Genomic DNA, 14,806 nt, shown 5'->3' on the forward strand with positions numbered 1-14,806 from the left:
TAAAACGATGCAGAAAAGATTGAAAATTGCAAACGATAATCACACAATGCATACAAAGATTTATGCGGTTTGGCAAGATTATCTACGTCCGCAGTAAGATGAGATCTGTTTCATTATCAATGGAGAATAGGTTACAACCCCTCGTCTTCATGGCTCTCCCAGATTGATTAGAGAGGAAGAACTCTTGTTACAAATATATAGTGAAACCTTATACAGGTAATTTACTGAAATACCCATATAATCCTAGAAAAATTTTACTTAAGAGGCAGCAATGACCAACATAGACCCACTAGCTGGCCAAGGGGTCAATAAAACAGATAAATGCCAGGCAGGCTGGAACAGCAAGAAATCTGTGTACACAAAATATTTCTCTACTACGAGGAGTGCATGAGTCTTACTATATGGACTAATTTGTCAATTTTTTACGCGGGAAGATATGTTATTCTAATCTGAACAGGAAATTAGAAAACTCCCAATAATTAGAAGATGTTATGTGTGTCTCGAATTCTTGAATCCGTTTCAAAGTTAACTTGTCCCGCTCCAACATTTTTTGTGGTGACCTGAAAGGAAAATTTTGTAAAGTCTGTGATTGACCCGACTTGCAAGAGTATTTCCATGTTTTATTGTCTTGTTGGTTCTCAGACATGAACAGTTAGGTTCATAGGAAGAATCATCTAGGCAGGCAGTTGATGATCCAAATGGTCCAAGCGTTGGCACCATGACCCAAAAAAATTAGCCTTGTGATGGAAAATAAGTGTTTAGCCCATAATTCCAATAAATACTCATAACTCAAGTTTTAGTTCACAGGTTCATCCCCACCATTTGTACTGATAAATCAATAGATATGGTCAGGTACAACAGCAGCAGCTACAGGGCCTCTTGAATGAGTTTCTCTGTTAGAGCCTTTGGGAGACCCATCACACTATCTGTAGTCCCTACCTGCACAACACCATCAAGGGATGTGTAAGGCTTAAGAAGAACTAAATGAAATACAAGTCTAGATCCATTCCATTATATCCAGGCAAGAATATCAGAAATATTTAACAGATTCAAGTGCCATGAGACACCCTAATCAATTAAACTCAATACCCGAAATCACCCATCTTCAGTGAACAGCTCAGTCAGCCACCTCCTTCACCCCACACCCCCTTCATGGTAGGTTATTGGGATAATGATAGGATTTGGTTCCCAAACCTTCTTGAGTCACCTAATGAAGACCATAGGTGACCACAGAATCTTCCACAAGGCAATCTAGTTGGTAGGTTAAAATAACTTGGTATGTTGGCTATGGCAACCTCCAAAAACAATTAAATTACACTACAAAAGAACAAGAACTCAAAAAGAACAGAAAACAAACCACTGCTTCAACCAAAGGTAATATCAACGGGTGTTCCACTATCAGGCCCCCTGCAACTTTGAGCACAATTCCCTCCTCGAGCTTCGAAAAAAGAGAAAAAAATTGATTAGCACAAAAAATGGACAAGCAATAGTAGCCAGAGCAAATTCATTGTTTTTCTCAACTTTTACCAGATTATCCATAACCTCGTCCGGAATTTCATGGAAATAAATCTGCACCAGTATAACAGAGAATATTCATTCAAAATTTATGGCTCAAAAGAATCTAAGAAAATGAAACAAATGTAGATTTCCAATTGTACTAATTATATATAATCTGAGCAAAAGATTTTAGCAGCCAAGTATCAAAGATTCAAAAACGACTTTATAAGAAGAAATTTTGCACTTGATATCAAGATATACCAAGAGGAAACCCAGGATATTCTTCAGAAGACCAAACATCCTGTAAAATAACTACTGCTGAATGTTGACCACACCATGGACCCCACCAAGTAGATCTGCAGCTCTAACAGCCAAATATTGACTGATTAAACACGCTTGCACCAAAAAACAATTCATGGTATTTTGCCTAACCATGCAATTGGTAAGTAGTGGATGGCTACGATTGTCAGATCAAATGTAGTAATACACTTGGAGATCTTTTAGGTGGGCTCCATGGATCGGTGTGAATTTTCATGTCTACTAGTTTATAATACAAACAAAAATTCCGGTAATTCTTCTTTTCATAAAGTGTGCAAAAGAACCAGGCTTCCTGATATAGTAAATTAGATAAAGCAATTGGAGATTTACAATACTTTCACCCCCTTCCTACATATGCACAAGTGGTTTAAGATAAGAGGTTGCATCAAATTGAATAAGAGAGCATCACCTCTGCTTTGTCCCATCCTCCTTTTCTGGTACCTGTCTTAAGGTTAGTAACAAGCACAGATCCAAATGTTGCACAATGCCCACCAGAATAGTCTATATGACGTGGGTGATTGTCAGATCCAGCTAATCCTTGTAATGAGAAAGATGTAAGAGAAAGAAACCACAAAGCAAACCTTTGATAAATTGACGTGCTTCTTCCTTGCTTGATGGCTTTTCTCTAACTTTCCCTTCATAGACCACCACCTCCACACCAATAAAATATAGAAAGTAAGTTTTACCCAATAAGATTAAAAGAAAAATGCATACACACACACACGGAGGAGAGAGAGAGAGATGAAACAATGTTTAGAAGGAAAATGTTCCGCCATTAGTGGGCCATCTATGATCAAGGATACCCAAGGAGAGAGAGCTGTGATAAGACATGGCAGTCCAAACCTAACACACTGACATCTCTAGGCTAACATCAGATGTCTAACAAAATTACATTATAAAATGTGTGATTCTAAACCAGGCTGACATCTCTAGGCTTACATGAGATGTCTAACAAAATTACATTACAAGTGTGATATTAATGACACAATCAGAAAATTTTGAGAAATCATCATCCCCATCTTTGTCGTACACCTCTGGATGGAGGTCAATCCTACCATTTAATTTTCAGAAATCATCCTCTAAAGCAACCAATAACAATGTGTTTCTTGACTATTTACTGTATCTCTAGCTATCTATAATAACAGACAGGGTTGTGACTTTGCTCATCAATCTTGGGTTGAAAGTTTGCCTAGGAAATGCCCCCATGTGGAACGCACGCAAGAGTGAAGTCCCTGCATCCCTGCCAAAAGTGTAGATGTTTTTATAAAACGAGTAACTGGATAAACACAGGTGTCGGACATTGCTTGGCATGTCTTTGTCCTCGTTATGTAGCTATGATTTGATGCAAAATGAACATATGTTATAATTAAATAATGTATATGGCATTGAGAATTTTTCATAAAGTGAAGTGTCTGTATCTGCATGGATGGATGTAAAGTATGTCTTTAGAGACTATTTATCAATCCTGGAATATGGATTAATGAAAAAGGACTGGCAGTATACTTGGTCAGCAGTAATTAATAGTGTTTCCTCGGCATCATTCTCTGTCTGAGAAGAAATTTACAATCAACTGAGGGAGAGATCAAATCAACCCCTTCCTCCATTACTCCAAATTTCCAATACTAACCAATCCCATGATAGAAATGACAAACATAAAGAAAGATGTTGGAAGATAGACAAAAATCTAACAACCAGAAATAACCACAATGAATCTACCTATTAAATTATAAGGCATTTAAATGTCTTTAATCCAGCACAACACTCACTCCAGTTAATTAGGTTGTTGCTTATTTTGAGCAAATACAAGCTAGGAAGCATGGATAAACATGATAAACAAATACACAATTATTAAGTGTTGTTAAAGGCATGAAGTTGATTCAATTGAAAAGTCACTCATCACTTTCCTTCTACCTATCTATCAATACTTAATAGGTGTATAGTCTATGTTTCAATTTTAAACATAAAAGAAAATCTCAGACAGACTGTGAGGGGAGACATGCAGAATAACCACTTTTGATTGTATCAGCAAATCAGAGGTTTCAACTGTGTTGAACATGACAGTGGATGCAAACATTTATATCAAGCTTCCTGATTTTTGTGAGTAACTATGATGTGATTTCGTTCATAATGCATGAAATCACATAACAACATAGAGCTGGATGGTGGTTATGATAGTTCTGGCTATAAAAGGTCAGATTAGGGTCAAATGTACACACCAAGGTGAATAGCATTCAAAAGCCTTAGTAACCCTGTTAGCGGAATAACCCAATACAACACTGGTTTCTGTACACTGCTTCAACTATTCAAAGATATTTTATAAATATAATTTATTATTGATCAGTGAATATGGTATATCTACAGGTTTAAAGACAAGAAAAAAAATATTCAAAAGACAACACATAAGTAGAAATACATTCAAATCAATAGAGAAACTGATTGTGTGGACTGTCCTAAACAAGCATAGGCCTGACACATTTCACATTCTAACACTCCAAGATTCAGGTGTAGTACTTCTCTGTTCTTCATTTAAATAGAAATTTTCTTGCTTGGTTTCTAAATCAGGGAAACAATACCATGAAGCCAATACCAAGGTCTTACATACTCTGCAATCTTATATCCATCTGAGACGCACCAGACACAACTTGGAATCTTAAGCCCATAAACTTTAACTCAGCAACATAGATAGAATATCCAAAGTGCAAGCTTAAACACAATAACATAAGAAAAAATGTAAAGCCGGTTAAGAGTTACATTAATTATACTAAACAACAGAAAATGGGGGGGGGGGGGTGGGGGATCAGACAACCCATGTGAAACTTTAATGAATTGATCTACTAGGTTCCAAAATTGTGAATCCCACATCCATGGTATTTGAGCTGTGCTGCTAACAGAAAGTCAGAAACCAATGAGGGCATGTTCCACAGTTCAAATCACATGTAATGCGGGGATGATCCATGTCATCAGTACCTGCTCATATCAGCTCTCTTTCCAGAACAGGGATGTATCCTTGGTACATAGATGGCAGTGAATGATATTGGAATCTGCCAATGTCCCAATAAAAAAATGGCAAGGAATTAGGGTGTACTGTGTCAGCAGTGAGTAGAAGTGTTGTGTCAGCATCCTTGTCTTGATAATCAATGGTTTGAAGCTTTGCTATGATGGCATCTGCCTGAAAAGAAATTTCCATCCAATCAAAGTCCCTTATTATGATGCTAGAACCAGAAACACAAGATAGAAAAAACAAATAACATCTGACAACTGATAATGGGAGAACCAACGGGGAAGGGAGGATACAGATATAAGCAAGGAGAACTTGAAAGAATTGGGAGCTAAAATCCACAGCACATCTGACACATGAGGATGGAAGTAAAAAAAAATATGTAGAGAAAACAACAATATATGACATTTAGGAAGGAAATTTTAACTGAGAATTTTTATTTGAAGGAAAATAGACATGAACAAGAGAGGAACAGTCCCCGAGAATGAATATCAACAAGATTCCAAATCATCATTTTTGTTATAAAATGACTTTAGACCATTTTCACCAACATTATTATTGTTTCCTGACATGGAACCACAGCCAAAAAACATTAAGGGTCATATATAAAAGAAAAGAGCAATGTTTGTAAATTTTTTAATATATTTATGTTTGACACTATTCACATTGCAAAATTTTGAGAAATGAAATTCCCTTGTTGCACAGTCTGAGAGGTGCACATGTACATATGCACAATGACAAACTGCAACTATATTGTCTAGTATCATTATTTTCCAAAACCAGTAAAATTTGCAGCCTGTATTATTTCATTTCCTTAAAATGTCCCTCAAGTTATTGTCATCTTTGCTACCTAAAAGTGACTTTTATTATACCAATGTTTGATTGTCTGAAAGCCCTTGTGTTTGGATGTCCATCACAGTGTTGTGAATTTTAGGGCCCATTCAATATTTGCTGCAGAAGAACTCTCTTAAATCAGTCACAATAGCTCAGAGATCCACACTAGGTGTTTGAAGTTAAAGCTATTGCTTAGGTTCTAGCTTTTATTGTTCCATGATGCAAAGTCTTGATAATTGTGACAAAACCAGGTAAACAAGAACCAGAATCTACGTATAGCAAGAGAAGAGAGAACAAGGAGAAAAGAAGAGAGGATCGATTAGGGTATGTTCTGTTCCCTAACCGATAGCAACAGGAATTTTTATAACATGAATGAAATATCTAATTACTAATGTGCCTTTAAAACAAAGGAAATGCCAAAAATCCCCCTTCCCCACGGTAACTACAACTTTAACACTCCCCCTCAAGCTGGAGCTTAAATATCTCTCATGCCCAGCTTACAACAACCTTGAAAAAACACATTTCGAAACAAAGCTTTCGCAAACAAGTCAACAAGTTGATTAGCATAACTGACTAATGCAGTTGAGATCAACTTCCGCATTACAACATCTCTCACAAAAAGACAATCAACTTCACTATGCTTATTCCGTTCATGAAAAACAGGATTACAAACAATGTAGATAGTTGCCTGACTATCACAATACATGTCAACAGGGTTTTAAGTATCAGTGTGTATTGTATCACTCAATACATATTTGTATTGGGTGGGTATTGATACGATACTTACAAATATAATACTTATTTTTAAAAACAAATATTATCGACTGATATGGGTCGATATCGTCTGAGTCGGATCGACTAGGTAAGATTGATGCAATCATTCAGGTTGTTTTCACTATCCTAGTGATCCATTGCACCCAAAAAAAAAAAAGCGACATTAAAAAGTCACTATTTGAGCAAAAAAAATAAAAGTTTTGATAGAAATGGATTTAGAGCATTCAAATCCATTTTCAGATTTGGTGGATATGAAGAGATGGAAATGCCAATTCACACTGACCATTTTGTACCTAGTTTAATAGCTAGTTCAAGAAAGGCACTGCATGGTGCAACTGTGCAATGTTAAAAGCAGGTTGCAGGTTCTAGTCTGAGGGTAGCCACTTAGTGCAAAAAAAAAGTGACAATTGGTAGGTACTAGTCTGAGGGCAGCCACTTGGGGCAAAAAAAGTTGACAATTGGTAGGACCAACCCCTATCCACCCCTCCAAAGACCCTGTGAAAGCAGGACATGATCCCCTTTATGGCCCTTAATGAGTAGCTAGTTCAAGGCATTTATTATTGATGTGAGTTACTTTTCATCTTCCAAGAGAGATGTCGAAAGAATATTCAACAGGGATTTTCTCATGAGAAGCAAAAGGACCTTAAAATAAACAAAGGAAAAATCAAATTACAAAGGCTGATCTCCCTTAATCCGTCGGTTCTGGATGCTTATGAAAAGAAAATAAATAAAGCCCTAGTTATATTTTCATAGAAAAAAACTCTACCTTTTCCTCCGCTAGTGTCATCACCAATTCTTCTGGCTTTTCCTTCCGAATACTTTTCTCATCTATATCTGCAGTCTAAAGAATAAGCCAAGTTAAAATTTTCAGGTTTATAGAGTCTGCAGCAGATGGATAGGATTTGGTTGGCAATACCATGACTGCAAACTCATATCCCATCTCAGCTAGAATTTGTCTACGAGCCATAGATGATGATCCCAATATTATCTGTGTCATAACTCATATAAATAATTGTCAAAAGCATAATATAAAATCATAAATCATGCAATGGAATGAAATGACAAGTAGGAACTTTTCCTACTCTAAAACTCGTGTAATTAAAGCAGTAAGTTTGCATAAGAACTTTCATATGTACCAAAGCATAGGTATGGTGTCCACATTGAAACAACCCTGACCACCCTATGCATAAATCACAGTCTGAAGATTGTTATGCATGGAAGTAACCCTGTTTTGTATGTTTGATATAGTACCTTCTAGAAAAAAGAGCCACCAATAAGCTCTCCACCCTGACCATTGAGTGAAGGATCTTAGTTAAACATCAGGATAATTTTGATCAGGGTGCCAAAAGGCCAAACATCGGACAAATGGAAATCACAACCAACCTAACAGATGGCTATCTTGTCCTTCGTGAACAGAGTGCCCTCCCTCTCCAACCCCCCCCCCCCTCTCCCAAAGTAAGAAAAATAAAAGGCCGTTCTGTCAATGTCTTTTGACCAAGTCTGGTTTGTTCAAAACATATCTTTGAAGACCGAGGGGAAGACAGAAGATTTATGTGCCATAGAGAGGAAGGAAAAGTAGAGTTATACAGATTCAAAAAATTTGCTCAACAAACATATTTGATAACTGGTGTACCCAAAAAAAAAAAAGTTTAGTAAAATTACTTGTCAAAGAAAACAATATCATATGGTTGGTTGACTAAGTATAAAGTAATTCATCTCCAAATGAACACATAGACCCACCCTTATTGGTGCTATACTAATAAACAAACCAAGTGAAATAAATACCTCATTACAATTTCTAACATAGTTGTCAAGGCACCTAGGCGAACCAAGGCGATCGAGGAGGTCAAAAACCAAGGTGACACCAGAAATCAAGGCGTGACAAAGGCGCCTAGACGCCTAGGTGATGCCTTGACAACTATGATTTCTAATACTGAGACATTTAAAAAAAAAAAAAAAAAAAAACTCAACCAAATAATTAAATAAATTCATAAAATGAATTATGAACCTTCAAGTAATGCACTGAATTCTAGGGAAAAAAATTTACAAGTTCCACAAGGATCTCTCTTTATCACTCACATAGAAGTATTTTCAACTTCTTAGCAACAGTCAACACTTTTAGCAGCTCCAACTGTCTGCCAGTTTTGCAGATTCTAGATAACTCCCAAAGGTGAAAATGCACCGTAAATACAATAAATTAAACAAAAAAAATCATCAAGTCATACTAAACAAGCAACAAACAGAATATCTTATCTAGAAAAGGCTAACAAAATTTTGTACCATGGAAAGGTTCCTCCAATTAATAGAGAGAATACTGATTCCCTGAAAGATGGTGTACAGATGAATAAAAAGATTTCCATATTGAGCTGGTTCATAAGATGAATGGGGGATGGCCGATTTGGTTTTTGTTATGTGCCTAATGGGACTCGATCTAGTGTATGTGCGCTAGATTGGACCAGCCTAGTAAAGGATAGGCTAAAGGGTTTGATTTTACGCGTTTCATCAGCTCTGGAGCTTTTGGGTTTGTCGTATCGGTCAAGTACCTAACATTTGGTATCAGAGCCAGGCACCGCATCACTTAAGCAGCTTTGAAGAGTAGCAGGTTTCTTGAGGGCTTTCACTCTACTCCACATAGCCTTTTCCATGACTCAAACCCATGACAAATTTATAGGCGATCAAATTGAGTTGTTAAATTGGACTTCGTCTTCACTCTATAAGGAACTCTACACTTCTTATCTTTAATTAAGATGTTATTAATGGCTACTAAATTCAGCAAGTCCGCAAATCAGAAATCAATAAATATTGGAAACACATGAAACGTCTAACCTGACAAAGTTTAGCCTAAAACCCTTCTTTAATGCTACAACAACTTAGCAGAGACTTTACAATAATCCCACCAGCAAGAGAAAAAGATGAAAATTTACCCCAAAAAAATATGTTAAAGGTCAAGTTTTCTACTTTCTATATGTTCAAACAAAAGAGAACTGGGTACAGGATTAGCAAATTTATGTTATAGATAAGGTCTATTAGTGGACTAGGAAGAACGGTTAAGATAATTTGCAAATTGCAATGCTATCAGTTGCGAATGACACTGACCTTGAATGGTTTAGTCTTTGCGGCCATCTCTCTCTCTCTTCCAACCCCACCCTCTATCCTTTGTCAGCTCTTCTCAAATTTAAAAGCTAACAGTTGAGAGCCGGAGGAGAAAGAAAACTTGGCAAAGAAGAGCCACCACCGTGAATCCTCTGAAAGTTTACATCCAGCGTAGGTGTTCGAACTCCGAAGTATCTGGAACTGAAGGCTTGACGGTTACGCTACTTCTAATCTTTATCGCTTCTGCCCAAAATCGAATTCGGACCGGGACGATGGGTCGAACCGGATAGCCAGGCCATGACGGCAGGACCAGTTTTGTCAGGAAACTTGATTCCCAAGCCATTCCTCCCTGAAAAGGTCACAGAAGGCGTGAGAAATAATCGGCGTTACCTCTTCTCGGTTTTCTTCTTCTTCTTCTTCATCTTGAGCCAGCGAGGTGAGTCAGTTTGCTATCGTTGGTTTATTCGTTCTTAGGTTCTTGTCTATTTGGCTTATATAATCTAATTGTTTTCCAATTCAGGTTTTATCAATTTATAGGTGTTTGATCAATTTATCAATCTTGCAATCATCCTCTGTAGAAGATTTTACCTATTTTCCGTGTTAGAGGATCGAAATTAGCTGCAATTTGTTGGGAAAAATATAGCAAACTCTGTTTCTGTTCTTCCCTCTCCACCCTTTTAAACACCGGATTGTTTTTGTCGGGACATAGTAAGATTTGGATGATAGAGTGCGAAGCCATATAGACTATTGCAGAGAGAAATAGTGGGGGGAAAGTAGAATTGAGGCTGTGGAAGAAGCCAATTTGGTTGATTTGTTTGTATATTTTGGTACATAAACCTATTGTATATGGCTAATTCTTATTATCTTGTGCTTCACTCTGAACGCAACTGTCAATGGTTAAGACTCTCTTTGAAGGAGGTGGGTGGAGGAAAACTAAAAGAATTCTATATTACCACACTTTAAATAGCTTAGGGAACGATATGAAGCTGCTGCAAATTTGGTCTTAAATTGGTCTTGGCTCGACTAATTTGCTGCCACTTTCGTGTGGAAGTTTATATTTTACTTGTGCTCATATCACAGTATCACTATACTCAAAAACAGGAGAATTCCATCAAAATTTAAACCCTTTCGCTGTATTGATGCCTTGCCTATATGCGAGATTCGGTCTGTATCGAAAATGTGATAGTGCCTTTCTTGATAACCTTTGGTACTACAAAAGCTTCATGGATGTGAGATCAATCTGACTAGTTTTCTTTTTCATTTTAATTTACTTCGCAATTGAGTTTCTGCTCTAGTACTGTCGGAACTCGTAATTTGGTACGCTTTATCCATTTTCTTTGCCATTCCCGGGAACATGACAAATAGAATCTGAGACTGAAAGAGGTGGAATCATTTAAAGAGAAATTTTTTGAAATGCTTCCTTCACTGAAATCTTCAATGCCCTTACTTTCGTTAAGTTTTTGTTGGTAATGGAATCACATGCTCACTACAAACTTTACATATCAATGGGCATGAGTTGGTTCATATATTGCTTTAAAATTGGTTGTAAGGTCTTATGTTATACTAGGCCTTATGTAGAAAGAAAGTATTGTTAAGTGTTAACCACTAGCATTGAGATGTTACATAGCATATTATCATAACTAGTTGAATCCATGTTTTGTATAACAGGCACTTGCCATCAGATATTGCACTTACAGTAACTGTAGCAACCCAAAACCCTTTACTCTCCCCCACTTGCACACACATTGCTGTATGGAACTCCTGGGTCATATATCTTAATGTTGGCTATGGCCTTTGGCTCTGTATGCTTGAATATGTTATAAACATAAATGGGAATCTATATTCTACATTCTTTTGCATAATTCAGTAGATTTCATTTTATTTTTTCTGTGCACTGCACCACTGCATTACTTAGCCATGAGGATGCATCATAAATTCGGTTCATCACTTTTAGCTGCTCTGACTTAGAGGTTCACTTCGGTTCAAAATAAGCCCATCTGAATGACCATCCACCTTTCCATTACACTCATTTTAGCACTGCAAAAAGTAAGTGAAACAACTCAAGAAATAGGTCAGCATCAGATTTGGAATCACTTTTTATGCATATCTTGGGGACCACTTCAATGTATAAGAGTCTACATATCTGTAAATAGACCGAGGGATAAGTAATTTGACCCATCATGAATGTTTGGAATCTATGTTATGCAAGGAGACGTTGCTTTTGCTAATTTGAATTGAAGGGTGATATTGGTCTATTTTCGGCATCATATACTTAGTTATCACATTTGTCATAGTTAGCAGCTAATTTTTCTTGTTTTCTGTATATAAAAATATAAATCTATGTGATTTTATATTGAAAAAATCTCCAATAAGATGATAATGTCCGTGACAGGTTTTCTCAGGAATGGACTCCCAAAAAGGTCAGTCTGAACAACACCAGCCTTCTGCTACTACCCCACCTATAACTTCTTGTCGAAAAAAGAAGTCAGATGATGCAACTTTCTTGGAAGATATGAAGGACCATATTGACGAGTTCATTCATGCATCTGTGGATGAACACACAAGTTGTTTTAAGAAGACCATTTCAAAGGTTAGTAACTTGCTACTAAGTGAAGAAAAAACTGACTTCTTAAACCTTTCTTTTACCTGTATGTTTGTGTGCCTATGATGAGATAGCTCTGGATGCATTTCAGATGTTTGGAATGTCAAAGATTGTTGCAGAAAGGAGTTCAGAACAAAAAGAAGTTGAAAGCACTCTTCCCCTTCGGACAACTGTAGCTGACTAGAATATTTGACATCCTTTTCTGATCAGAGGAACATGAATATTAGCAATGGAGGATTTTTGTCAATGTCTTCCAATATATATTTTGTTATCAGTTTTCTATTTTGACAAAAGTACATGAGAACTATAATAATTGCCTACAAGCACATTGAACTGTCTAGCTCATAACATGTATGGAACTCAGGCCTCCGGATGATAGGTATATTTTGGAACATCATCTATTCCAAACTTACAGCAGATGCTTTCTCTTTCTGATAAGGCTGAGTTGTTGTTGTTTCTTTCTCTTTCTGATACAATTAGTTTTTTAGTGAATTATAGACCCCATTCTTGGGAGTTGACATAATTGGAAACTTGGAATGTTACTGTAATTGGTATTCACATTGTAAATGTCCATTGCCATCCTGAATTTCCTTGAAACTGTGATACAATTTCACGTTCTCGACCATTACGAATATAATACCACTCCATAGTGTTATATAGCCGTCCATATTCGTAGCGTTCTTCATACTTCAACAAATCTCTCATATATATGTATGTATACAGGCACTACAACTAGCCCGGTGGTCTACGCATCTTTTTAGAGAGATGCTGAGGAAATTATGGATATATGAGAAGGTTTTGTAATGATGTAGCTTCCAAACTTCCTCAGCAGGGTGGTTATATTTGGTCCCGGATTTAGTTGGTTTAGAGGATCCGAACTTGTAAACATGGTTTTAGGTTATGACTCTTAAGAGGACTTGGTTGGCTTAGGTGATTACATTCAACAAGACTCTTTTAATTATATTTATAAGACCTATGGTTGATTTTGCACCACCATCTCCTGACCAGGTTAAGAACTCTGTTTGGGTCCAAAGGGATACTTTGAAAGACCAACCGATTACATTCTAGCCAAATGGCATAAATTAACATTGTTCCCTTGATTAAAAGAATTCTCTTTAAATCTAGAAGAATGTCATCAAAGATAAGTAGATGAAGAACTAGGTCTTCAAATTTGTATGCCTCTATCCCTTTATTCTAATACAAAGATCCAAAGGCAAACCAAAGTCTTTTAGATAAGGGACATGAGATAAGAAAACATGCCAAAGTTTTTCCTGTGAAGATAGACAGAATGAGCAAAATATATGTTAGGGTAAATGTTCTCTGTGCCAAGCCTACGCCTAGACACATGGGGGTGGGTGAAATGGCCACCATGCCCCCCTGAATGGCAGACCCATGTGTCTGAGTGCAGGCTGTGTTGCGGCACAGAGAACATCAGCCCTATATGTTAAGACCCTGGTGAGTATGCCTCTATCCTTTTTGTCCTTGGCAGCAGGTAAACTATCTCTTGGAAAATATTCTGCCTTCAAGACCCTCACCCATAAATCATCATCGTTTGCGTTCCCTAATTCCTAAGCTGCCCAAGGTTTTTGGTACACAGATCCTATCCCAAGACAATGGACAAGATATCTTTTTCTGATTGTTGGAAGACCACCAAATTTTATTTTATTTTTTTTGTAGTTTTTGAAAAGGTATAATGCATATCTTGTGACAACCAATTTATTGACATCCATATGTCCAATATGTAGGAATTCTCATCATAACCGACTGAAGATCGAGTTTTCCTTCATCCGGGCAAAGGAATGATTCTTTTTTATTAAAATAATAATAATAATATCATTCGCGATCAATAGGTGGTGGATGAGACTAGTTTAATCATTGCAGGGTTCACCATATCACTCTTTCACATGGCAAAACTAGGAATGGCCCCGCTAATGAGATTTCATCCTAAACAACCATGTGAAAAACTTTTTGTTCCTTATTATTATTAGGGAGCTGACAGTCAACACTTCAGCCATCGGTTAGGCACACAAGAATCAAGTATTCCTATCCAATGACTGAAGTGTTGATCGTGTTCATACACATCGTGTATGTGTATGGAGCCTTTCACCTTATTATTAATTTGGTACATTCAAAGGACTGAACATGCCAACTTTTAGGTTTCTACCCTTTCTTTCCTCTCCCCCTTTCAACCCCTCAAAATGAATAAATAAAATATAGAGACCGCTCTACCGTTAGCATCTACAACAACAATCTCAGCCAACCTAGGTGGGACGGGTTCTATCAAAAAAAAACTTATAGGGGTCTGGGGACATTTCACATTTCATGCCTTCTCTCCAACAAAGGAACACCGGGCCGATTGTCTATCCCAGTTGATAGAAGTATGGAGTGTAAAAGCCGACCCTATTAGGAGGTCTTGGGTTCCAACCTCCTGGTTCTCATCTTCCCTCCCCCTCCCCCCTCCCCCCTCCCCCCTCCCCTAGAATAAGTACCTATCCAAAAATTTAAAGAGGGCGGGGGGGGGGGGGGCGCAAGGGAGTCAACAACATCATTGGTTTCTAGAAAAACATGAAAGAATCAAACTATGAAGGCTCTACATGCATGAGACTTGCAAACTAATAACCTTCCATGCATGTATAGGATTGAGTAAAGAATTATTATAGCATAATACACTTGAGGATTCCATTGAAATT

The 14,806-nt window shown here is 37.2% G+C and overlaps 2 protein-coding genes across 3 annotated transcripts; one reads left to right on the forward strand and one right to left on the reverse strand.

Annotated features, from left to right (window-relative positions):
- Positions 1 to 763: 763 nt before the first annotated feature.
- Positions 764 to 9,709, reverse strand: LOC122659744 (7-methyl-GTP pyrophosphatase-like). Its single transcript, XM_043854862.1, has 9 exons — positions 9,518 to 9,709; positions 7,338 to 7,409; positions 7,188 to 7,262; positions 4,901 to 4,984; positions 2,397 to 2,466; positions 2,225 to 2,316; positions 1,528 to 1,569; positions 1,358 to 1,438; positions 764 to 939 (listed from the first exon to the last, which is right to left on the reverse strand). Exons 1-9 carry the CDS (start codon positions 9,542 to 9,544, stop codon positions 868 to 870), a joined length of 615 nt encoding a protein of 204 aa, XP_043710797.1. The 5' UTR covers positions 9,545 to 9,709; the 3' UTR covers positions 764 to 867.
- Positions 9,710 to 9,896: 187 nt separating this feature from the next.
- LOC122659745 lies at positions 9,897 to 12,547 on the forward strand. 2 transcript variants are annotated; one of them, XM_043854863.1, is made up of 4 exons: positions 9,897 to 9,950; positions 11,907 to 12,104; positions 12,208 to 12,338; positions 12,373 to 12,547. In XM_043854863.1, the coding sequence occupies exons 2-3, from the start codon at positions 11,919 to 11,921 to the stop codon at positions 12,298 to 12,300; spliced, it is 279 nt and encodes a 92-aa protein (XP_043710798.1). In that variant the 5' UTR covers positions 9,897 to 9,950; positions 11,907 to 11,918; the 3' UTR covers positions 12,301 to 12,338; positions 12,373 to 12,547. The 2 variants fall into 2 exon arrangements, with proteins under 2 accessions (XP_043710798.1, XP_043710799.1); XM_043854864.1 differs by having other exon boundaries at positions 9,903 to 9,950; positions 11,917 to 12,104.
- Positions 12,548 to 14,806: the final 2,259 nt, after the last annotated feature.

The sequence above is a fragment of the Telopea speciosissima genome, chromosome 4, assembly GCF_018873765.1.
Source record: "Telopea speciosissima isolate NSW1024214 ecotype Mountain lineage chromosome 4, Tspe_v1, whole genome shotgun sequence".
NCBI lineage: Eukaryota > Viridiplantae > Streptophyta > Magnoliopsida > Proteales > Proteaceae > Telopea > Telopea speciosissima.

What these genes read in the sequence shown, in the direction of transcription:
- LOC122659745 (XM_043854863.1), top strand. Translation starts at nt 11,919, where the DNA reads ATGGACTCCCAAAAAGGTCAGTCTGAACAACACCAGCCTTCTGCTACT. An exon ending in TTAAGAAGACCATTTCAAAG is followed by an intron (nt 12,105 to 12,207) that starts GTTAGTAACTTG and finishes GATGCATTTCAG; the next exon opens with ATGTTTGGAATGTCAAAGAT.
- LOC122659744 (XM_043854862.1), bottom strand. Translation starts at nt 9,544, where the DNA reads ATGGCCGCAAAGACTAAACCATTCAAG. An exon ending in GAGGATGGGACAAAGCAGAG is followed by an intron (nt 1,570 to 2,224) that starts GTGATGCTCTCT and finishes ATACTGGTGCAG; the next exon opens with ATTTATTTCCATGAAATTCC. An exon ending in ACGAGGTTATGGATAATCTG is followed by an intron (nt 1,439 to 1,527) that starts GTAAAAGTTGAG and finishes CTTTTTTCGAAG; the next exon opens with CTCGAGGAGGGAATTGTGCT.